Genomic DNA, 23,955 nt, shown 5'->3' on the forward strand with positions numbered 1-23,955 from the left:
GCCGGAGGGCGGGGCCGGGAGATGCGCAGGGAGCCAAAGCGGCGGCTCTGATCGATAAGGTGGTGTCGGCGGGGGCGGGAGGGGCATGAGAGCGGCCAGCGAGCATGTCCGGGGGCGAGAGAGACTCCGAGGTAACTGCAGGAGGGAGGGATTGGGTCAGTGTGTGTGTATAAACAGGGAGTCTGCCAGGGGGCACAGGCTGAGGGAGCTGCTCCTGGCTGCATGGGCAGCAGAGGTGTGGGTGGGCACCCTCTCTTCCCCCCCGCCCGCCCCCCAACCTGCCACAAGACACACTCCGTCCTGCTCCTGGCCAACTCCACCTGCACAGGAGTCACTTTCTCCCTCTCTGAGTTTTGGAGAGGCAAAGTATGCTCCTCGTTTTGAGGATCAAAATTGCAACGCAATGTTTATTTGTAATGGGAGAGGTGCTGTGTCATCAGTAAACTGGGGTTCCATCAGCAAACCAACGTTAGGGGAACCTGTGCCACACACTTAAAAAAATATATATGTATGTATGTGTATATATATATATATATATATATTATATTTTTTTAAAAATCACTCCAGGCTGTCTTCACGAAGTAAAGTCAGAAAGTGCTGGTTCAACTCAGCCAGTCCAGCAGCACCTGTGGAGAGAGAAACCAGGTTAACCTTTCCAGTCCAATATGACTCCTTCAGTTCCCAAGAGAAGAGTCATATTGAACTTGAAATGTTGATTCAGTCTCTCTCTCCACAGATGCTGCCAGACAGGCTGCACTTTTGCCAGCGCTTTCTGTTTTTGTTTTATTTTAATGTCTTCAAGTACATTGCTAAAAGTTGCTGCCTTGGGCATGGGCAACAAATGTTGGCCTGTCCAGTGGGATCCTATGAAAGAAAAAAAAAAGTGCCTCCTCAACATTTCATAGAATGTACTGTGCAGAAGGAGGCCATTCGGCCCATTGAATCTGTACCAGCCCTTGGAAAGACCACCCCACTTAAGCCCACACTTCGTTCCTATCCCCGTTACCCCACCTAATGTTTTGGACACTAAGGGCAATTTAGCATAGCCAATCCACCTAACCTGCACATATTTGAACTGTGGGAGGAAACCGGAGCATCTGGAGGAAACCCATGCAGACACGGGGAGAACGTGCAGACTCCACACAGACAGTGACCCAAACCGTGAATCGAACCTGGCACCCTGGAGCTGTGAAGCAACTGTGCTAGCTACTGTGCTTCCCTGTGAATGCTACCTATCAGTACAGACAAAATATGAATTGCTTCCTGCACAAGCCAAAGTTAGCTACATGTATCACACTGCAGTATCTTTGACTGACATTTTTGGGTTTTAGAAGCTTTAAACCAATCTTAATAATTATGGGGTTTAACTCTAATATCATGATTTTTATAGTGAGATGACTATATAGCATGTAGATACTAATGCATCAAACTATACATCAGATTGAAATAGAATAGGTTGTATAGCAAGAGCAGGCATTAATATCTGCAGCACAGGATTATAAACTACATAAGTACTGTAAGTGGGCATGCGGTCAAAAATGTATTGCTTAGGATCAAGAGAGCCAGTGGTATTGTCATTGGACTAGTAATCCAGGGACCCAGCTATTGCTCTGGGGACCTGGGTTCAAATCATGGGTGATGGTGAACTTTGAATTCAATAGAAATCTGGAATTAAAAGTCTGATGATTGTTGTAAAAAAACTAACTGGTTCACTAATGTCCTTTAGGGAAGAAAATCTACCATCCTTAGCTGCTCTGGCCTACATGTGACTCCAGACCCACAGCAATGTGGTTGACTCTTTATATGCCCTCTGAAATGGTCTAGCAAGCCACTCGGGTCAAGGGCAATTGGGATGGGCAATAAATGCTGGTGCACAGCCCATGAATTAATAAAAAAATAATGCTAGGGTTATATAGCTGGTGGGCCTGGGCTGTTATATGTTTGGAAATTCCTAACTGGATGTTAAAGGTTTATTTCAAATAGAGTTACATTTTCCCTGTTAATAATAATATAATTCTTATGATGGTGAAATGCTCCCAGCACCTAACACTGATTAACTTTGTGTCACAGAAGACCTGCAGGATAGCTTTTAAGATATACCTTGGCCTATGCTGGAGCATGAGACATTTCACAAAATGATTGTGTTGTGCTAAAGAAAGATGCCTGCTCCCTGTTTGGTTTGAAATGAACTCTTATAACAAATAAGGGGACGGCATATGAGAACATATCAGCATTTTGATGGAAATAGACATTTGGTTTCCTCGTCCTCTTCCAACTGGTGATGTATAACATGGGCTTTCTGGGACCTTAATTTTACAATAATTTAATACAAAGACCAAAGTAAGAAAGTGAAATAAAGAGAAATTATAAAAAGAAAATTACTCAAATCTCATTGTTGCAAACTGATGGGGTACTTAGTACTGTTAGTCTTATTAAGGCATGTTCCCTTATGATAACACTAATAGAGCTTCTGATGATTTAAAGGAATTTCGCGAGTTCCACAGTATTTACTTATATATATTTTTTGACAGGTGGAAGAAGCAGGCCAAGTTTTCCTGCTTATGAAGAAGGAGTATCGGATTTCTCGCAATGTGAGATTAGCATGGTTTCTCAGCAAGCTCAATCAAAGCATTCGACCAATGTCAGAGTCAGAGCTTGTGAGTGAAAGGGTTTGGGGAATTTTTCTAAGTCCTGTTTGTGGGTGCATGGGTGAATAGAGGGCTCTGCTGGAATAATGGGAACCTAACCTGCCATATTAATCTTCATGTAAAATGTAAATTGCACTCTTTGTACATTGGGGAAAATAAGGTGGCCATGAATCTTGTTGTCACTGAACATTTATTGTGAACGCAGGTTGTTTCAGGATTTGTTGACATAGATTATTTCACTAATTGACATACCTTCTTACATTTCCTTTCCAATCAAGAATGTGAATCTTCTCACTTTTCTGTTGTTCTCCACCCCAGAGGTACTGATGTCTATTGTTCTGCTCCTGAGGTTAACTGGTACAATTATACATAGATTGAACTTGGGATCTCTTTGGTTTGTTGGCTCAGTTTAACATTATAGAGTGTGTAGCCGTTGAGCCAACAGGCAGAGTCTCTAGATATTATCTCCGTAGTAATATTTGATTTGGATATGTACCAAAAAATGAACTGATGGAATAGCTGTTTCTGTGGCAGATCTTTTTACTAAAGCTCTGAGTGAGTTATACAACAGCTATTATCAAACTCTTCACTCTCTTTGCCTTATTTCTCCAAAGGGGTTCTTTTTTTTTTTCTCTTTTTTTAATACATTTGGAGTGCCCAATTTTTTCCAATTAAGGGGCAATTTAGCGTGGCCAATCCACCTACCCTGCACATTGTTTGGGTTGTGGGGGTGAAACCCACGCAAACACGGGGAGAACGTGCAAACTCCGCACAGACAGTGACCCAGGGCCGGGATTCGAACCCGGGTCCTCAGCGTCGTAGGCAGCAATGCTAACCACTGTGCCACCGTGCTGCCCGGGTTCTCTATTAATGAGAGAAATTTGATGTATTAGGGTGGTAGTGCTGGAAGAATGATGTAGATTTTTTACAATTCCAGTTGGTGTTGTAACTGGACTTTGATTTTTAAAATTCATTCTTGGTAATAGGGCCAGCATTTATTGCCTACCCTGAAATACTCTTGAGTGGCTTGCTAGCCAGACCAGGTAGGGATGGAAGATTTCCTTCCCTAAAGGACATTAGTGAATTAGATGGGTTTCTATGACAATTGCACTTTGTGTTCCAGATTTTCATCAATTTCAAATTTCACCATCTGCCGTGGTGGGATTCGAGTCCGGTTCCCCTGAACAGTTGGTCTCTGGATTACTAGCCCAGTGACAGTACCAGTACTCCCTGCCTCCCCCATCTTACAATGACAAAACGGTTAGGAGGGGTTATTGGGTTACGGGGATAGGGTGGAAGTGAGCGCATAAGTGGATCGGTGCAGACTCAATGGGCCGAATGGCCTCCTTCTGCACTGTACATTCTATGTTCTTTGACAATGTTTCCTCTTATTACAGCGCAACTCCAAAAATGAACTGGATATTCTCAGTGTCCTACCGAAGGGCTGGCAACCAGATGAACCAGCTGCTGCTCATTACTACCAACTGGTACCATCGACCCACATTACCTTCCTTGCTCAACGATATCGCTTTGTTATTGAATTGGACCTCAGTCCGTCGACAGGGATTGTGGTGAGTAATTGTTACATTTGGTGGAGAGAGTGTTAAATTTAACACTATTGAATCCAAACATTTGAATAAATATTGTGGATTTCATTAGCAACTTTGGCTAACAATTTAATTTATTGTGCAATGTCTATATTAATTCTTCTTGAGACAGAAGTTCATTCATATAGTTGAGGGGCTGTACAATTTAATGACAGTTTGTGAAATTTAGTTGATTCAGGTATATCGAGAATGATCCTCCGCATGTGGTCATTATCATTTGTTAAATCCACTTTGGCTCTTTGTAGTTGGTCTCAGTCTGTGTGAATAATGTCTGGGTCATGTGGATTTCCAACATTAACTGCCCGGTATTTTCCAAGTTCCATTCCGAGCCAGCATATCACATTCCTCATTCGCAGATGTCCTACCGATGCTTTACACACATTAGTATATATCACTATTTACACTATTGCTTTAGCGCATATCCTTCAACAATATAAAGGGAGATCATAAAACTTGCTGGAGACCTTCATGTCTTTTTGCTGCTGAGTCCTTATCACTTCACTACTTCTTACAGGCATTGCTTAAAACCTACCTCTTTGACTAAACCATGTGCTAATATTAATTACCTCATGGCTCAATGTCAAGTTTTTATGTTATCGCTCCTGCGAAGAGCGCTGAAATGTTTTGTGACATTAAAGGCACTATATAAATGCAGCTGTGAAACTTTGCTTAAGAGTAAGGCCAGCAACGCGAGTTCAACTCCCGTACTGACTGAGGTTATTGGTGAAGGCTGCGCCTTCTCAACCTTGCCCCTTGCCTGAGGTGTGGTGATCCTCAGGTTAAATCATCACCAGTCAGCTCTCTCCCTCAGAAGGGGAAAGCAGCCTACGGTCATCTGAGACTATGGCGATTTTACCTTTACCTTTGTAAGTTCTCCTGTTGTGGCTTCGTGAAATCCTACTGGTGTTGTTATGGACTGATAGTGTTACCCTCAGCCCACTGTTCCACTCTTGATATCACAGGAGTAGAATATTAAAATGTTGCACAGGGGAAATTAAAGTAACCAAACGTCAGCTAAAACGTTCAAAACTTGTAAAATGTGCATAGGTTTTACTGCTCCCTTCTATGTTAAAATACAAAACTTTCAATAATATCAAAAATATAGGAAAGATATAAAATGCAGTGGGCCATTGTGATAGAAAACTTGGTTTGACAGCAAAGAATGTTTTGTTGAAGAAATTTGTGTGGGTTTAAAAAAATAATTTCATGGAATGTGGGCATCGCTGGCGAGGCCAGCATTTATTGCCCATCCCTAATTGCCCTTGAGAAAGCGGCGGTGAGCCACATTGAATTGCTACAGTTCATGTGATGTAGGTACACCCACTGTGCTGTCAGAGAGGGAGTTCCAAGATTTTGACTCAACAACAGTGAAGGAGCGCTGATATATTTCCAAGTCAGAATGGTGAGTGACGTGGAGGGTAACCTTCAGGCAGTGGTGTTCCCATGTATCTGCTGCCTTTGTCCTTCTTGTTAGAGGTTGCGGATTTGGAAGGTGCTGTTGAAAGAGCTTTGGTGAGATGCTGCAATGTATTTCATAGATGGTACACACTGCTGCCACTGTGTGTTGGTGGTGGAGAGATTGAATGCTGAAGGTGTTGGATAATGTGCCAATCAAGCGGGCTGCTTTGTCCTGGATGGTACAGTATCAAGTCTCTTGAGTGTTGTTGGAGCTGCATTCATCAAGCAAGTGGAGAGTATTCTATCATACTCCTGACTTGTGCCGCATAGATGGTAGACAGGCTTTGGGAATCAGGAAGTGAGTTAATCATCACCGAATTCTCAGCCTCTGACCTGCTATGGCAGCATTTATATGACTCGTTCTAGTTCAGTTTCTGCTCAATGGTAACCCCCAACATGTTGGTAGTGGTGTATTCAGTGGTGATTATGCTATTGAATGTCAAGGGAAGTTGGTTGGATTCTCCCCTGTTGGAGCTGGTCATTGGCTGGCACATGTGTGATGGCTCACTATGTGGCGCACACGTAACTGGTGAATTGGAAAGAACTGGTATTGAGAATTCCCACCTTTGAAAGGTAATGTCCATGTAGTAAGCATGTATTGAGCGGTAATCATTCTGCTGGGTAGGTTTGCTTTGTTGTGGGTTTGCTCGTGGTTGGGTTAAGTGTCACTTTGGTAGCACTGCTGTTTAGCACAGGGCTAAATTGCTGGCTTTGAAAGCAGACCAAGCAGGTCAGCAGCACGGTTCGATTCCCGTAACAGCCTCTCCGAACAGGCGCCGGAATGTGGCGACTAGGGGCTTTTCACAGTAACTTCATTTGAAGCCTAATCGTGACAATACGCGATTTTCAAGATTCATTCCAGTACTGACGTGGTGCTGCACCGCCAATGTGCTGTCTTTCAGATGACAAATTAAACTGAGGGCTGCCTGATCAGATGAAATGCAGAAGAGGGAAAATTCCACATTTTCCTCGACCATCAAAACCAAAAATAGCTTGTCTTGTTTATGGGATCTTTCCATGTGCAGATCAGTTGCTGGTTTTGCCAATAAAACAATAACTGCCAATGCTTCAAAAATAACTAATTTGGTTGTCAACATCTTGGGGTGTTCTGAGCAGAGGAATGGTGCTTTATAAATGGAAGTTCCCTTTTTCTGTAGCTGCGCCTGCTGTCCCACTGTCAGTCACAAGAACATTACTTCTTTGAAATTAGATATTGGGCTGATGTGGGTATCTATTTCTTGTCCACCTCAGTGATTTTTTGCTACTGTTCCACAGGACGATTCTACTGGGGAGCTGATTTTCGATGAAGTGTTTCATGCACTCTCAAAATGTTTAATGGAATTATTGCGAGCATTCAAAGTCCCGGGTACAGATATAGTGTTTCAACCAGAGATCTACATAACTATTCTTGCATATTCTTCTATCATAGGACTCCAATCTCATCAGGTGAGCACTTGGTTAGCTGTAAGAATTTATCTGTCTGATGCAGCTGATTACTATATTGTTACCAACATTAGGTTAGTCAACAAACAAAGAGTTTTTAAAAAAACTTATGCACCGCCAGCCATGCCCCCCCACAAATGTCTCCAGATCTTATTTATTTTTTTAGTAATATTTTTATTCAAGGCATTATCAAATCATTTTCAAAGCACAGAACAAAAATAGCCATGATCCACAAACCATAGTGCTAATACAAACCCCCCATGTCCCAGCCCAATCCACTTTCAAATTATCCTAAAAAACAATCCCCCCCCACCCAGCTGATGTTTACCATTCCTTAAAGAAGGCAATGACCAACCTCTGCCTCAAAACAAACCCATTCTCTGGCGCCCTAATAGCAAGTCCACTGAGGAGCTCTCCCTTTTCATCAACTTCCCGCATTTATCCAAGATCCTACTCTTTCCCCATCTCGTTCTCAGATAGAATTTTTTCATGCAATGCAGGGGGCGGCAACCTCAGAAATATGGTCAATTCCTTTCCCACAAAATCCCTGACTTGCAGGTACCAGAACCCAGCAACAGGAACTCCTCCTCCAACTCTCCCATCTGCACAAAACTACCCCCCTCGAACTGGTCCCTAAAGCACTCTATCCCCACATACTCCCACAGCCTGAATGTAGAGTCCAGCCACAGATGGACATACTCTCCATCTTAAAATGCTACCTGCACTGATTCCACACCACTGGGCCCGTGGAGTACCTAGCCAGTGAGAACGGAAGAGGTGCCAATAACAATGCCCTCAAGCTTGTCCCTTGACACAAGGCCTCCTCCATCTGCCCCACACCGACCTCTCTTCCATATCCCACTACTGAACATTTCAACGTTTGCCATCCAGTAATCATTCAGCAAGCTTGTCAGTGCCAACCCCCTCTCCACCTGCCCCTCTCCAAAATACCATCCTAACCAAGGGTTACCCCCCCCCCCCCCCCCCCCCCCCCCAGCCTGCTAAAATGGTAGAACATCCCACCCGTAAAATCCTTACCTCACACCTTCCACCATGTTTGCCAGGTTGAGCTTATGCAATTGGGCCCAAATACCAAAATACTCGTATACCCAAATACCGACAATTCACTTGACCAGCTGAAACAGCAATGTCTCCAAGCCCCTTCCCTGCATCCAAGCATTGACTGGGAACACCTTACTCTTTCCTACATTATACCCTGAAAGTGACCCAAACTCCATCAATATCCCTATCCATACTCTCCACCGAGTCCGTGACGTACAACAACAGGGAATATATATATATATACGGGGAAACCCAATGCTACATTCCCCCCCTTCAATACCCTGTTATGGGTCAGGGTTTAGAGAATCCCAAAGTATATCATGGAGTTCACCTGACCCACAACTTTTAATAGATTGTGGTATGGGGAGCACACGGCCCACTCTACAGGTGTGGTAAAGCAGAAATGGACCAGTATTTAAAAAAAAACAATGTTTATTCTATGAACTCAAGTTACCCTTTTTAAAACAGACACTGAACATCTTAGCAACCAATAAATCAAATACACCACCCAAAGAATACAACACTAAGTAATCTGTATGCTGTTCTTTTAATACCCAGAAGACTTAACAAACATTTAAAGCACGTCAGAGTTTACATTCACTACTGGAAACATTTATAATTCTTCTGAATTCACCAAATGATCAAGAGATAGTCCTTCATGGCAGAGATCAACAGTACAGCTGCTTTGTCTGACTTCAGCTGCAACACACTGAAAAACGAAACCACAAAGACAGAGACACACCCAAGCTTTTCTCAAAGTGAAACTAAAAAGCAGAACCAGAGCTCAGCTCCACCCACACACTGACATCACTGCAGTAACATTTCTTAAAGGCACCTTAAACACCCATTTCTTAAGGGTACTCTCACATGACATCCCCGCCACCCCTCCCGAAGCCCTAAGTGTCATTGCTCAATCGCCAACGAAAAGGCAACAGAGACAACAGACACCCTTGTCTCGTTCCCAGGTGCAGATGGAAATACCCCAAGCTAACATTATTTGCGTGAACACTCACCTGGGGGCCCTGTAGAACAACCAATCCAATGCCCAAATCAAACTGTCCCAACACCTTGACGAATAATCCCACTCAACCTGGTCAAACACATTCTCCATGTCCATAGACACTATCACCTCCGATTCCTGACCCTACCCCGAGGGTATCATAATCACATTTAACAGCCTCCAAATGTTAGCCGACAGCTGCCGCCCCTTCACAAACCCCACTTGGTCTTTATCTATCACCCCTGGCACACAATCCTCCATGTACTTCGCCAATAGCTTTGCATCCACATTTAACAATGATATCTGATGATATGATCCACACTCCTCTGGGTCCTTATCCTTCTTCAAAATAAGTGAAATTGCTGCCTATGTCAATGCATGGAAGCTCCTGCTTGCCAGCCGACTCGTTAAACGTCTCCATCAAACCACACCTTGATTCTAAATAGAGCCTTGGCCCTATTAAACCTGGCTCGCACCTTGGCCAGATCCACTCCCAAGCTTTGGTAGATATGGACCGTATGGCCTTCCCAAGTGTATTCACCTATTGCCCACTGCAGAATCCTCTCCTCATCCAAGTACAGATGCAGCCTCACAATGATTGCTCTCAGCAGCTCTCCCGCTTTCGGCTTCTTCCTCAATTACCTCTGTGTCCGAATCACTCCAGGAGGATGCTCAAAGGCCCCCTCCACCACCAACTTCTCAAACATCTTGGCTACATACTTCATGGCCTGCGTTCTCTCGATCCCTTCAGGCAGTCCCACGATCCTCCGATTCAGAAGGAGAATTCCATAGTCTTATATATTCTCACATTTTCCACCAGCAAAATCCCTGCAAAATGGGCAGAAAGGGCCAAAGAATGCGACCTCCGGCAGGAGCCACCTTATGTACGATCACTCACTGCATGACAGCCACTGGAAGTCCCAATGGTCTTATTGTTAAAGTTGAGATCTATATATTTCATAGAGAAGTCGGATTTCATACCTGTGCTGCATCAAGTTTGCATATGTGGACTAATTATTATTTTCTCTCCACGCAGTTCAAGGAAATTATTTTATCCAACATATGCATCAGATCCTTTTATTTTGTTTATCTCTTTCTCCTGCTACTATTTATTCTTTCTACAAGTGGGGAGTCTGACTCTGGCTATTCTTAATATTGTCCATTGTCACTGTTACTTTGATTAACAGACAAAAATAGAACTTGACCCAGGACAGCAGCGAGCCAGATAGCTAAAGCATAGTTCTAAGATTGAATCAGTCTGGATGAGGGTGTTTTTGGATACTTGATGACACTGCAGGTGCATCTTCTTTTTTCCATTTGGACCCAAGTTCAAATCCAGTGCAGATGAACAGGATGAAAATTTTCAATTCATAAATGATACCAAATGTATTTGTTTTTGTCATGAATGAATCATCACCATTCAAGTGCCGACTAAGTAAGCGAGCATTGTGTTTAGGCCTAAAATAAATACAGAAATTGCTGGAAAAATTCAGTAGGCCTGGCAGTTTCTATGGAGAGGGAAAACAGCTAACATTTTAGGTTTGCATGACTCTCCTTCAGAGCTCTGAGGAAAAGTCAGAGTCTCAAAACGTTAACTCTGTTTCTCCCTCCACAGATGCTGCCAGACCTACTGAATTTTTCCAGCATGTTCTGTTCAATTCAGATTTCCAGCATTTGCAGTATTTTGCTTTTATATTATTTGGGTTTGGATCTATTGGTTCGAATTGATGTAAATTGATCTTTAACCTATTTTCTATCTTTTATATTTAAACTGGGAGTCTGTGAGATTGCCATTGGATAGAATAAGCAGGCATGGACCATGCATCGAGTCTGCAGAATTTCATATTTTTTTATGGACATAACATGTTCTCAAAAATCATTGTTTAGTCTGTTCCTGCAGATGTGTCTCTCATCTGAGCTGCTTATGTATTTGCTGACCCTTCTAATCTTCCTGAGTGTCTGTACATTGTAGGTTCTAGTTCAAGGCTGTTTATTGGATCGAAACAACTTGGATGCTTTCCATCAGAATATTTATCAGCAACTACGAGCATTTGAAAACAATGTGGCTGAGGTTCTTCAACAGCACTACAGGCCTAAAGCACAGGTCAGTGTCTCAATAAAAGTGGAGGGAAAGAGTCACCTGCGTATGGCATTCAAAGTACTAAATGGCTGTGAGGATAGTGTTAGATATGGATTTTATATTTTGGTTTAGTAGAGAACTTTTGAAGTGAGCAGTTAGTGCATTCTGTTTTTTTTTTTTTTTAAATAATTTTTATTGAAAGAGTTTTTCCATACAAACATTTACCCCTACTAATTTTTAAATTATTTACAACACAATCCCTCTAGGCAAATGTCCCTCCCTCGCCCGCCCTCTCGCGCGCACCAGTCCTCCCCCCCCCCCCCCCCCAGGCAACCTTAACAAACAAGGCAGCCTACAGTTTCAGACATGAGCAGCGAGCAGACTTGCCCGCGTTACAGTCGTGCATGTCCCCCCACGACCCTTGCTGCCCCCCCCCTCCCCCCACCCCCCCCTCCCTCCCTCCCCCCCTCCCCCCCCCCCCCCCGGGTTGCTGCTGCCACGACCCCGAACGTCTATCTCTGATCTAAAAAGTCAAGGAAAGGTTGCCACCGCCTGGAGAATCCCTGTACCGACCCTCTCAGGGCAAATTTGATCCTTTCTAGCTGAATATAGCTAGCCATATCGTTAATCCAAGTTTCAACGCTTGGAGGCCTCGCGTCCTTCCATTGAATTAATATCCTTCGTCGAGCCACTAGGGATGCAAAGGCCAGTATTCCGGCCTCCCTAGCCTCCTGTACCCCCGGTTCTACCCCGACCCCAAAGATCGCAAGCCCCCATCCTGGTTTGACCCTGGACCCCACCACCTTCGACACCGTCCTTGCCACCCCCTTCCAGAACCCTTCCAGCACCGGACATGCCCAGAACATATGCACATGGTTCGCTGGGCTTCCCAGACATCTGACACACCTGTCCTCACCCCCAAAGAACCGGCTCATCCTTGTCCCCGTCATGTGAGCTCTATGCAGCACCTTAAATTGAATGAGGCTCAGCCTCGCACACGAGGAGGAAGAATTGACCTTCTCCAGTGCATCCGCCCACGTCCCGTCTTCTATCTGCTCTCCCAGCTCCCCTTCCCACTTGGCTTTCAGCTCCTCCCCTGATGCTTCTTCCGCCTCCTGCATTATCTTGTAGATGTCTGATATCTTCCCCCCTCCGACCCAGACCCCCGAGAGCACCCTATCACTCGCCCCCTTACTGGGGAGCAGGGGGAACCCCTCCACCTGCCGTCTAGCAAATGCCTTCACTTGTAAATATCTGAACATGTTTCCCGGGGGGAGCTCAAACTTCTCCTCCAGCCCTCCCAGGCTCGCAAACCTCCCCTCTATAAACAGGTCCTTCAGCTGCCGTATGCCCACCCTGTACCAGCTCTGAAATCCCCCGTCGATGTTCCCCGGGATGAATCTATGGTTCCCTCTTATTGGCGCCGCCAACAGACCTCCCATTTCCCCCCTATGTCGCCTCCACTGCCCCCATATCTTGAGGGTGGCCGCCACCACCGGGCTCGTGGTGTACCTCGTGGGGGGGAGCGGCCATGGTGCCGTTACTAGGGCCCCCAGGCTTGTGTTGCCACAGGACGCCCTCTCCATTCGTTTCCAAGCTGCCCCCTCCCCTTCCATCATCCACTTGCGCACCATTGACACATTTGCCGCCCAGTAGTACCCCGAAAGATTGGGTAGTGCCAGCCCTCCACTGTCCCTACTCCGCTCCAAAAAGACCCTCCTCACCCTTGGGGTGCCATGCGCCCACACGTAGCTCATGATGCTACTCGTCACCTTTTTGAAGAAGGCCCTAGGGAGGAAGATGGGCAAGCACTGAAATAAAAACAAGAACCTTGGGAGGACCGTCATTTTGATTGACTGCACCCTCCCCGCCAGCGACAACGGTACCATGTCCCACCTCTTAAATTCCTCCTCCATCTGTTCCACCAGCCTGGAAAAGTTCAACTTGTGGAGGGTCCCCCAGTTCCTTGCCACCTGCACCCCTAAGTACCTAAAGCTCTTTCCTGCTCGCTTGAAGGGGAGTCTCCCAATACCCTCTCCCTGGTCCCCCGGGTGTATCACAAAAACCTCGCTTTTGCCCAAATTTAGTTTGTACCCCGAAAAGTCCCCAAACTCTGCTAATAGTTCCATTATCTCCGGCATTCCCCCTTCTGGGTCTGCCACGTACAGCAGTAGATCATCCGCATACAGCGATACTCGATGTTCCTCCCCTCCCCTAGTCAGTCCTCTCCACCCCCCTGAACCCCTCAGTGCCATCGCCAACGGTTCAATCGCCAGTGCGAAAAGTAGGGGGGATAGGGGACATCCCTGCCTGGTCCCTCGGTGGAGCCCGAAATACTCCGACCTCCTCCCGTTTGTCACTACACTTGCCGTCGGGGCCGAGTAGAGCAGCTTCACCCACTTAATAAAGCCTTCCCCAAACCCAAACCGTTCCAACGTCTCCCACAGGTACTCCCACTCCACCCTATCGAACGCCTTCTCCGCGTCCAGCGCTACCACTATCTCAGCCTCCCCCTCCACTGCCGGCATCATAATTACATTCAGCAATCTCCGCACGTTCGTGTTGAGCTGCCGCCCCTTCACGAACCCCGTCTGGTCCTCATGGATTACCCCTGGCACACAATCCTCTATTCTAGCTGCCAGGATCTTTGCCAGCAACTTGGCATCCACGTTCAGAAGCGAGATAGGCCTGTAGGACCCGCACTGCACGGGGTCTTTATCCCGCTTCAATATCAGGGAGATCAGAGCCTGCGACATTGTCGGGGGCAGAACCCCCCCCTCTCGCGCCTCATTAAAGGCTCGTACCAGTACCGGTCCCACCAAGTCCACATTTTTCTTATAGAATTCCACCGGGAACCCATCTGGCCCCGGCGCCTTCCCCGCCTGCATCTGACCTATTCCCTTGACTAGCTCCTCTAGCCCTATTGGCGCCCCCAGCCCTTCTACCAGCCCCTCCTGGACCCTTGGGAACCTCAATTTGTTTAGGAAGTCCTCCATTCCCCCTCTCCTCGTCGGCGGCTCAGACCGATACAACTCCTTGTAAAAATCCCTGAAGACCCCGTTCACTTCTTGCCCCTTCTGCACTACCTTCCCGCCCCTCTCCTTCACTCCCCCAATCTCCCTAGCCGCATCTCGTTTGCGAAGCTGGTGTGCCAGCATCCTGCTCGCCTTTTCCCCATACTCATAAACCGCGCCCTGTGCCCTTCTCCACTGCGTCTCTGCCTTCCTGGTGGTCAGCAGGTCGAACTTGACCTGCAGGCTGCGCCGTTCTCCCAGCAGCCCCTCCTCTGGTGCCTCCGCATATCTCCTATCCACTTCCAATAGCTCCCCCACCAGCCTCTCCCTCTCCTGCCTCTCCTTTCTTTCTCTGTGCGCCCTTATGGAGATCAGCTCTCCCCTGATCACTGCCTTCAGGGCCTCCCAGACCATCCCCACCTGCACCTCACCCGTGTCATTCAAGTCCAGATAGCTCTCAATGCTCTTCCGGACCCTTTTACACACCTCGTCGTCCGCTAACAGCCCCACATCCAGCCGCCACAGCGGGCGCTGGTCCCGCGCCTCCCCCATTTCCACATCCACCCAATGTGGTGCATGATCAGAGATCGCAATGGCCGAGTACTCAGCTTCCCGTACCCTCGGGATCAGCCCCCTGCTCAACACGAAGAAATCGATTCTGGAGTACACTCTATGGACGTGGGAGAAAAAGGAATACTCCCTCGCCCTCGGCCTACCAAACCTCCATGGGTCTACTCCTCCCATCTGCTCCATGTACCCCCTCAGCACTTCTGCCGCTGCCGGCCTCCTATTGGTCCTTGAGCTCGATCTGTCTAGCCCGGGGTCCAGCACTGTGTTAAAGTCCCCCCCCATGATCAAGCCCCCTGCCTCCAGTCCCGGAATGAGGCCCAATAGGCGCCTCATAAAACCCGCGTCATCCCAGTTCGGGGCATATACGTTGACCATCACCACTTTCTCCCCCTGCAGCTTACCCTTCACCATCACATACCTACCCTCCTTATCCGCCACCACCTCCTCCGCCACGAACGACACCCTCTTTCCCACCAGAATCGCCACCCCCCGGTTCTTTGCGTCCAATCCAGAGTGGAACACCTGTCCCACCCACCCCCTTCTCAGGCGAACCTGGTCCACTACCTTCAAATGGGTCTCCTGTAACATTGCTACATCAGCCTTCAGTCCCTTCAGGTGTGAGAATACCCTTGATCTCTTGACCGGCCCATTCAACCCCCTCACGTTCCAAGTGATCAGCCGGGTCGCGGGACGACCCGCCCCCCTCCCCTGCCGATTAGCCATGTCCTGTTCCCTGCTCGCCCCGGGTCGACCCTCCCCTTCTGACCCGCTCCCCATGGCGATGTCCCCCTCCCCCCACCTCTCCAGTCCTCCACTTCTCGTTTCTGGTCTTTTCAGCAGCAACCCGGTGTCCCTCCCTAACCCCCCTCCCCCCCCAGGCTAGGACCCCCCCTAGCCGCGATGTACCCTCCATTGTACTCCCGTAAGTCAGCTGGTTCACGCTGACCCGGCTGCTCCTGCCACACTCCGACTCCCCCCGGCTCGGGGGGGGGGGGCCTCCCCCCCCTTGCCACTCCTCCCTGGCCCCGCTCCAGCGCGGGAAAGGTCGCCATTGCTAGCCACGCCCCGCACTCCTCCCCTCCCCCCTCCTCTGCCCCGCGCGCGGGAAAACAGAGGAAAGCCCGCGCTTTCGCCCTGCCACACCCCACCCCGCCATCTTCAGTTCCACCCCCGTCCCCGTCCATGCCTGTAAAGAACCCCCCCTAGGAGCCCATATCCCCGATCTGCTCTCCCCCCCGTCCCGCCTCCCCAACTTAACATTATAAATAACAGATAAATAACAAATAACAATGTACTTAACAGTCGCCCTCTACCAAACAGCATAAATAACCATAAATAACCATGAATAACCACAATAACAATAACTAAGGGAAGTTGGCAAAGGGGGAAAAAACATCAGAAGAAAAACCACAGCAAGAGTTCAAAATCCAAACAAAGAATTCAGCTGAAAGTACCCGAGCGGCCAAGGCGGCCAAGTATCCCCTGGGTCTAATTCGAGTCCAGTTTCTCTTCCTGTACAAAGGCCCACGCCTCCTCTGGGGACTCAAAATAGTGGTGTTGGTTCCTGTAGGTGACCCACAAGCGCGCTGGCTGCAGCATTCCGAACCTGATCCGTTTTGCATGTAGCACCGCCTTCGTCCGGTTGTACCGGGCCCGCCGCTTTGCCACCTCCGCACTCCAGTCCTGGTAGACCCTCACCGTCGAATTCTCCCACTTGCTGCTCCTTTCCCTCTTGGCCCACTCCAGCACTCTTTCACGGTCGCTGAGTCGCTGGAACCGCACCAGCACCGCCCTCGGGGGCTCATTTGCTCTTGGCCTCCTAGCCATGACCCTGTAGGCCTCTTCCAGCTCCAGGGGCGAAGGGACGGCCCCTGCCCCCATCAGGGAGCTCAGCATTTCTGCTACATATCCCGGGAGGTCTGACCCCTCCAGGCCTTCTGCCAGGCCCAAGATCCTCAGGTTCTTCCGCCTCATTCGGGTATCCAGCTCCTCAAAACGGCTCTGCCATTTCAGGTGGAGTGCCTCGTGCACCTCTACCTTTCCCACGAGGACCGTGGCCTCCTCCTCCCTCGCAGTCATCTCCTGTTGCAGCTCCCGAATCGACGCCTCTTGGGTCGCCTGGGCTCCCATCAGCCTGGTGGTCGTCGCATTCATTGACTCCAAGAGCTCCATTTTCAGCTCCGTAAAGAAGCGCAGGAGAGCGGCCTGCTGCTCCTCCGCCCATTTCCTCCATTCCTCGGGTGCACCACCGGCCGCCATTTTGGTCTTCTTCCCCCGCTTTTTTTTGGGAGCTGCTGTTGCTCTCTTTACCACCCCACTCCGGGTACCGACCATAAAGTTGGTCTGGTTCTCTTCAGGGAGCCTTCCCCCACCGGGATTTGTCCTTACAGCGCCGTTGGGGCCCTCCAATCGGCCCGAAAACACCTTTGTAGCAGGAGCAGCCAAACGTGCGACTTAGCTGGTCATAGCCGCAACCGGAAGTCTTAGTGCATTCTGTTTAAGTACTGCCTTCCTAATTTGTGCTACATTTGAACTGGGAGAAAATAACAGTTATTACCCTGCACTTAACTGAAGCAAACTTTCAGACCTAATTGTGCAGGAAAATTCACTGCTTCACAAAAAGAAAAGTCATATTATTATTTCTCAAACGGATGGTAATGTATGGCTGCAGCACTTAAATGAGCATAACATGACAGCCTTGCCTGATTGTAAAGATCTGTTTTAACTGATCAGAAATTATGCTACTATAGGGCGACATGGTGGCGCAGTGGTTAGCATCGATCCCGGCCCCGGGTCACTGTCCATGTGGAGTTTGTACATTCTCCCCATGTCTGCGTGGGCCCCACCCCCACAACCCAAATGATGTGCAGGGTAGGTGGATTGGCCACGCTAAATTGCCCCTTAATTAGGGAGAAAAAAGAATTGGGTACTCTAAATTTAATAAAAAAATAAATATGCTACTGTGCGTTAATTCTGATTTTGTATCTAATCTCTTGCCTCTTGAATCAGTCTGACAGGCCCATTTTATCCCAAGGAGATACTACTGACTTCTATGATCAGTCTTCACGTAAGATGGCATTTTCCATGGTAACGCCTGATATGGGACTCGTCAACATGATCCGCAATGGCATCCTAGCACTGCAGTTACTGCCGTCCAACTCCAGTGCAGGTCAATACATTGTCCATTATCTGTCTTTGAGATTGGGAGTTTTAATCCGATCCTTATTTTAAATCCTATTAATAAGTCGGATCTCAACAGGATCATTTAATTCTTTTCAGCCGGGGAGGAGAGGATGTGCCTGAGCAGCTGGGTAGTACATATCTGGGTTTTCCCTCGTGAAAGATAGAATTGGAGAGTGAGATAAACTCTATATGGTTCATATATCACTGGTTAAAGAATAGCAGAAATGCAGCCAAGTTCCTACTTTCCCTCAGGAAATGCGTGAATGAGGGAAAGCCTGAAGAACAGAGAAAACATAACAGTTTAAATAAATTAATCCTACACCTGACAGTAACTCTAGAGCTTTTAAAAAAAAAGTAGGATAGCCAATGGTGCTGCAAAACAACCCCCAAAATTTCTCCAACTTCGAGTAGAACCAGAACATGTGCACATGATTAGCCGGCCCCCTCCCACACCATTCGCAAGTATCCTCTACACCCTCAAACAGCCGGCTCATCCTTGATTTTGTCAAATGCTCCCTGTGCACCACCTTCGTCTGTCTCAACCCCAGCCTCACACACGAGGTTGAGGCATGTAGTTAAAAACTCACCACTATTCTTAGAATTCCCCCTATACCAAAAAAGGTCGATATTCTAAATGGTGAACAGGGATTATTACTCCCTGTCTCCGATGCAGGCTTCGGTGGGTGCTATTCAGGTCAAAACTATATTTTCAAGTTATCCTCCGGTATACGGTATCACCGAAGAATTTTACCTACTTACCCCTTAGTAGCATCCTGGGTCCCGCGTTGCTAAGTAAGCAAAGTAGGCTAATAACCACTGTTTCAGGTTAAAACTTTTAAGTTATTTTATTATATATTTTTTTCTTTTTAAAAGATGCAATCACTGTCTTTACAGAAAAGTAAAAAGATCTTGCTTCTGGATGCTTCTGGCTGGTTGAAGGGACCTTCAGGCCCAACTTGACAATCAATCTTATTTTTAAAATCTGGTCTTTAGATGTATTCACCGGTGAGCTCGGTTGCTATGCTCTATCTTTCCCATGTACCGAGCTGTGAGAGCTGGCTCTGCTGACTGTCTCTGAGCTGACTCTGCCTCCTCTTTAAATTCTGGTCTTCCTTAGATGTATTTGCTGTTTTAGCTTGGCTACTTGGCTCTGTCCCTTTCCCATGACCGAGCTGACTGTAAGGTGACTCTGCTTGCTTCTCTTGTTCCTTCTCTGCCTCTCTCTCTCCCCCTCTGGTTCTGGTAGTTCCTGCTCTGGTCTCTGGGTTTATATTCTCTTTCTAACAGTTAAGTTTTTATGACTTTATTGTAAAGTAACTTTTATTTCACTTGGGTTGGAAAAGGTACCTTTAATCTAAATGTTTCTACCACGACTAAGCATTCATTAAAAAAAAACAATTTATTCAAATTTTTCAACAACAAATTTTCTCCCAACAATAAAATAAACAAGGTATAGAAATAAACAGAAAGAAGGACCCCCCACGCCCCACCCCCCCCCACCAATACAAAGCAATAAATTAATAACAATTAAAAAAAAGAAGAAAGTAGCGAACAAACAGTCGCAAAAACAAACCCCCTTCACAGACCCCCCCCCGGCTACCTTCCCTCAATTCCCGTCCATTTTCCCATTTTCCCCTGGTTCTTGGCCACCCGACTGTTCTTCCTCTTGTTCGTTGGCCACAAACAGGTCCCGGAACAATTGCATGAATGGCTCCCACGTTCTGCGGAAGCCGTCATCTGACCCTTGGATGGTGAATTTGATTTTCTCCATTTGGAGAGATTCCGAGAGGTCGGACAGCCAGTCTGCAGCTCTGGGCGGTGCTGCTGACTGCCAGCGAAACAGGATTCTACGGCGGGCGATCAGGGAGGCAAAGGCAAGGGCGTCCGCCCTCCTCCCCAGGAATAGATCTGGTTGGTCTGAAACCCTGAAGACAGCCACTATCGGGCATGGCTCCACCCTCACCCCCACCACTTTGGACATAACCTCGAAGAAGGCTGTCCAGTACTCCACAAGTCTGGGGCAAGACCAGAACATGTGGGCGTGGTTGGCCGGGCCTCTTTGGCACCGTTCACATCTGTCCTCCACCTCCGGGAAGAACCTACTCATGTGGTTTCTTGTTAAGTGGGCTCTATGTACCACTTTTAGTTGTGTCAGGCTGAGCCTTGCGCACGTGGAGGTGGAGTTGACCCTATGCAGTGCTTCGCTCCAGAGTCCCCACCCTATCTCAATCCCCAGGTCATCCTCCCATTTCATTCTTGTTGCGTCCAGTACGGTGTCGTCCCTTTCTACCAGTCGGTCATACATGTCGCTACAGTTCCCTTTCTCTAGGATACTTGCGTCCAGTAGGTCTTCCAGTAGTGTCTGTCGTGGCGGTTGTGGGTACGTCCGTGTCTCCTTTCATAAGAAGTTTTTGAGCTGCAGGTACCGTAGCTCGTTCCCCCCGGCTAGCTGAAATTTCTCTCCGTTCGTCCAGTGTTGCGATCCTGCCGTCCATGTATAGGTCCCTGACTGTCAGTGCCCCCCGTCCTGCCTCCACCTTTTGAAGGTGGCGTCAGTCAGTGCTGATGTGAACCGGTTGTTGCAGATGGGAGCCCTGTCCGACATTTTGGTGAGGCCAAATTGCTGCCGCAGTTGGTTCCAGGATTGGAGGGTGGCTGTCACCACTGAGCTGCTGGAGTGTTTTTTGGGTGGGGATGGGAGTGCTGCCATGGCTAGGGCCCGGAGGGAGGTCCCCATGCAGGAAGCCTCCTCCGCACGCACCCACTCGGCTTCTGGCTCCTGGATCCATCCCCTTACTCGCTCGGCTGTTGCTGCCCAGTGGTAGAATTGTAGGTTCGGGAAGGCTAGCCCCCCCCCCGGATTTTGTTTTTTGTAGGACCTTCTTTGGGATCCTAGCATTTTTACCCCCCCATACGAACGCCTTGATAAGTTTGTCCAGCGCTTTGAAAAAGGCCTTGGGGATGTAGATCGGAATGGATCTAAACAGGAAGAGGAACCTGGGCAGTACGTTCATTTTGATTGTCTGGACTCTCCCCGCGAGGGAGAGTGAGAGTGTGTTCCATCTTTGCAGGTCCTTTTTTACTTCCTCCGTCAGGCTGGTGAGGTTCCATTTGTGGATCCCTTTCCAGTCATGGGCTATTTGGATCCCCAGGTAGCGGAATTTGTGTTGGGCTTGTTTGAACGGCAGCCCCTTTAGTGCTGCCGCCCCCCCCCCCCCCCCCCCCCCCCCCTCCAAACTCTTTCAGGAGCGCGATGATTCCGTCCATGCTGCTTTGTGGGTCCGAGATATAGAGGAGCAGATCATCTGCATAGAGTGAGACTCTGTGCTCTCTGCCTCCCCTTCGGATCCCCCTCCAATTTTTTGCTGCTCTGAGCGCGATTGCTAGCAGTTCGATTGCTAGTGCGCATAGCAGCGGGGACAGTGGGCATCCTTGTCTGGTGCCCCTGTGCAGCTGGAAGTATTGGGAGTTGGTATTGTTGGTCCGTACACTCGCCATGGGAGCGTTGTATAGGAGCTTTACCCAAGCGGTGAACCCTGTTCCAAGCCCGAACCCCTCCAGTACCTCCTGAGGTATTTCCATTCGACTCTGTCGAAGGCCTTTTCTGCGTCCAGGGAGACGATCACCTCTTGTGTACTCTCCCCGGAGGGGGTCATTATCACGTTCAGCATGAGAACCTCCCTCCGGGCCCTCGCCACGGCAGCACTCCCATCCCCACCCAAAAAACACTCCAGCAGCCCAGTGGTGACAGCCACCCTCCAATCCTGGAACCAACTGCGGCAGCAATTTGGCCTGTACAAAATGTCGGACAAGGCTCCCATCTGCAACAACCATAGGTTCAAACCAGCACTGACCGACGCCACCTTCAAAAGGTGGAGGCAGGACGGGGGGACACTGACAGTCAGGGACCTATATACGGACGACAGGATCGCAACACTGGACGAACTGACAGAGAAATTTCAGCTAGCTGGGGGGAACGAGCTACGGTACCTGCAGCTCAAAAACTTCCTACGAAAGGAGACAAGGACGTACCCACAACCGCCACGACAGACACTATTGGAAGACTTACTGGACGCAAGTATCCTACAGAAAGGGAACTGTAGTGACATGTATGACCGACTGGTAGATAGGGACGACACCGTACTGGACGCAACAAGAAGGAAATGGGAGGACGACCTGGGGATGGAGATAGGGTGGGGACTCTGGAGCGAAGCACTGCATAGGGTCAACTCCACCTCCACGTGCGCAAGGCTCAGCCTGACGCAACTAAAAGTGGTACATAGAGCCCACTTAACGAGAAACCGTATGAGTAGGTTCTTCCCGGAGGTGGAGGACAAATGTGAGCGGTGCCAGAGAGGCCCGGCCAACCACGCCCACATGTTCTGGTCTTGCCCCAGACTTGTGGAGTACTGGACAGCCTTCTTCGAGGCTATGTCCAAAGTGGTGGGGGTGAGGGTGGAGCCATGCCCGATAGTGGCGGTCTTCGGGGTTTCAGACCAGCCAGATCTATTCCTGGGGAGGAGGGCGGACGCCCTTGCCTTTGCCTCCCTGATTGCCCGCCGTAGAATCCTGTTTGGCTGGCGGTCAGCAGCACCACCCAGAGCTGCAGACTGGCTGTCCGACCTCTCGGAATCTCTCCAAATGGAGAAAATCAAATTCGCCATCCGAGGGTCGGACGACGGCTTCCACAGAACGTGGGAGCCATTCATGCAACTGTTCCGGGACCTGTTTGTGGCCAACGTACATGAGGAAGAATAGTCGGGTGGCCAAGAACCAGGGGAAAATGGGCGGGAATCGGGGGAAGGTAGCCGGGGGGGGGGGGGGCGGGGGGGGGGGGGGGGGGGGCTACGGGCTCGGTATGGGGGTTTGATGGCAAGCTAAGGCCCAAAACCAAACTATAAATAAATGCCTATAAACATGTGCCTCGGCCATATTGGGGAATGTAAAATATGTATGCTGGCTAAAGGGGGGCGGCCACAATTATTGTTATGAAGATGCTTACCTGTAAATATTCATGTAAAAAATTTTTGTGTTTTCCTTTGTTTTTTTTTGTTTTTTTTTTTGTTTTTCTCTCTCTCTAATAACTTGTAATTTGTCATATATAAAATATGAAAACTCAATAAAAAACATTTATAAAAAAAAAATTATCACGTTCAGCGGGCGCCTGATGTTCGAGGTCAGATGTCGACCTTTGACGAAGCCCGTCTGGTCCTCTGTGACCACCTCAGGTACACAGTCTTCTAGCCTTTTGGCTAGTATTTTGGTGTCTGTGTTCAGCAGACATATGGGTCTGTATGACCCACATTCCGTTGGGTCTTTGTCTTTCTTAGGTATCAGCGAGATTGAGACCTGTGCTAACGTGGGTGGCAGTGTGCCCCTAGCTAGCGAGTCTGTGAACATCTCCCGCAGGTGCGGGGCCAGCGCTGTCGCAAATTGTTTGTAGAAGTCCGCCGGGAATCCGTCCGGTCCCGGCGCCTTCCCCGTCTGCATGGAGCTGATACTGTCCATGATCTCTCCCAGTGCTAGTGGTGCTTCCAAGTCCCGTTTTTGCCCTCTCCCACGACTGGTATGTCCAGTCCATCAAGGAACCGGTTCATCCCAGCCTTCCCTGTTGGGTGCTCTGAGGTGTACAGCTCTTGGTAGAAGGCCTTGAAGGTTTTGTTAATCCTCTCTGGTTCTGTTTCCAACGTGCCTCCGGTACCCCTGATTTGTGCAATTTCTCTGGTGGCTGCCTGCTTTCTCAGCTGGTGTGCCGACAGGCGGCTGGCTTTGTCTCCGTGTTCGTACAGGGTCCCGCGCGCCTGGCGGAGTTGGTGCACTGCTTTCCTGGTGGAAAGCAGGTCAAAGTTCCTTTGTAGTTCTTTCCTCTCCGTCAGGAGCTATACGGTCT

General features: G+C 48.6%; 1 protein-coding gene across 3 annotated transcripts in view; it reads left to right on the forward strand.

Annotated features, from left to right (window-relative positions):
- The first annotated feature begins 45 nt into the window (after positions 1–45).
- The window catches only part of szt2 (SZT2 subunit of KICSTOR complex), a 300,727-nt gene continuing 276,817 nt past the window's right edge, over positions 46–23,955 (forward strand). For all 3 annotated transcript variants that reach the window (XM_038793974.1, XM_038793973.1, XM_038793972.1), the window contains exons 1-6: positions 46–131; positions 2,532–2,657; positions 4,046–4,219; positions 6,989–7,159; positions 11,191–11,322; positions 17,892–18,051. In XM_038793974.1, coding sequence (XP_038649902.1) covers positions 105–131; positions 2,532–2,657; positions 4,046–4,219; positions 6,989–7,159; positions 11,191–11,322; positions 17,892–18,051 — 790 coding nt within the window. In that variant the 5' untranslated portion in view covers positions 46–104. The remainder of the gene's footprint in view (positions 132–2,531; positions 2,658–4,045; positions 4,220–6,988; positions 7,160–11,190; positions 11,323–17,891; positions 18,052–23,955) is intronic.

This window comes from Scyliorhinus canicula, chromosome 4 (assembly GCF_902713615.1).
Source record: "Scyliorhinus canicula chromosome 4, sScyCan1.1, whole genome shotgun sequence".
Classification (NCBI taxonomy): Eukaryota; Metazoa; Chordata; class Chondrichthyes; order Carcharhiniformes; family Scyliorhinidae; genus Scyliorhinus; species Scyliorhinus canicula.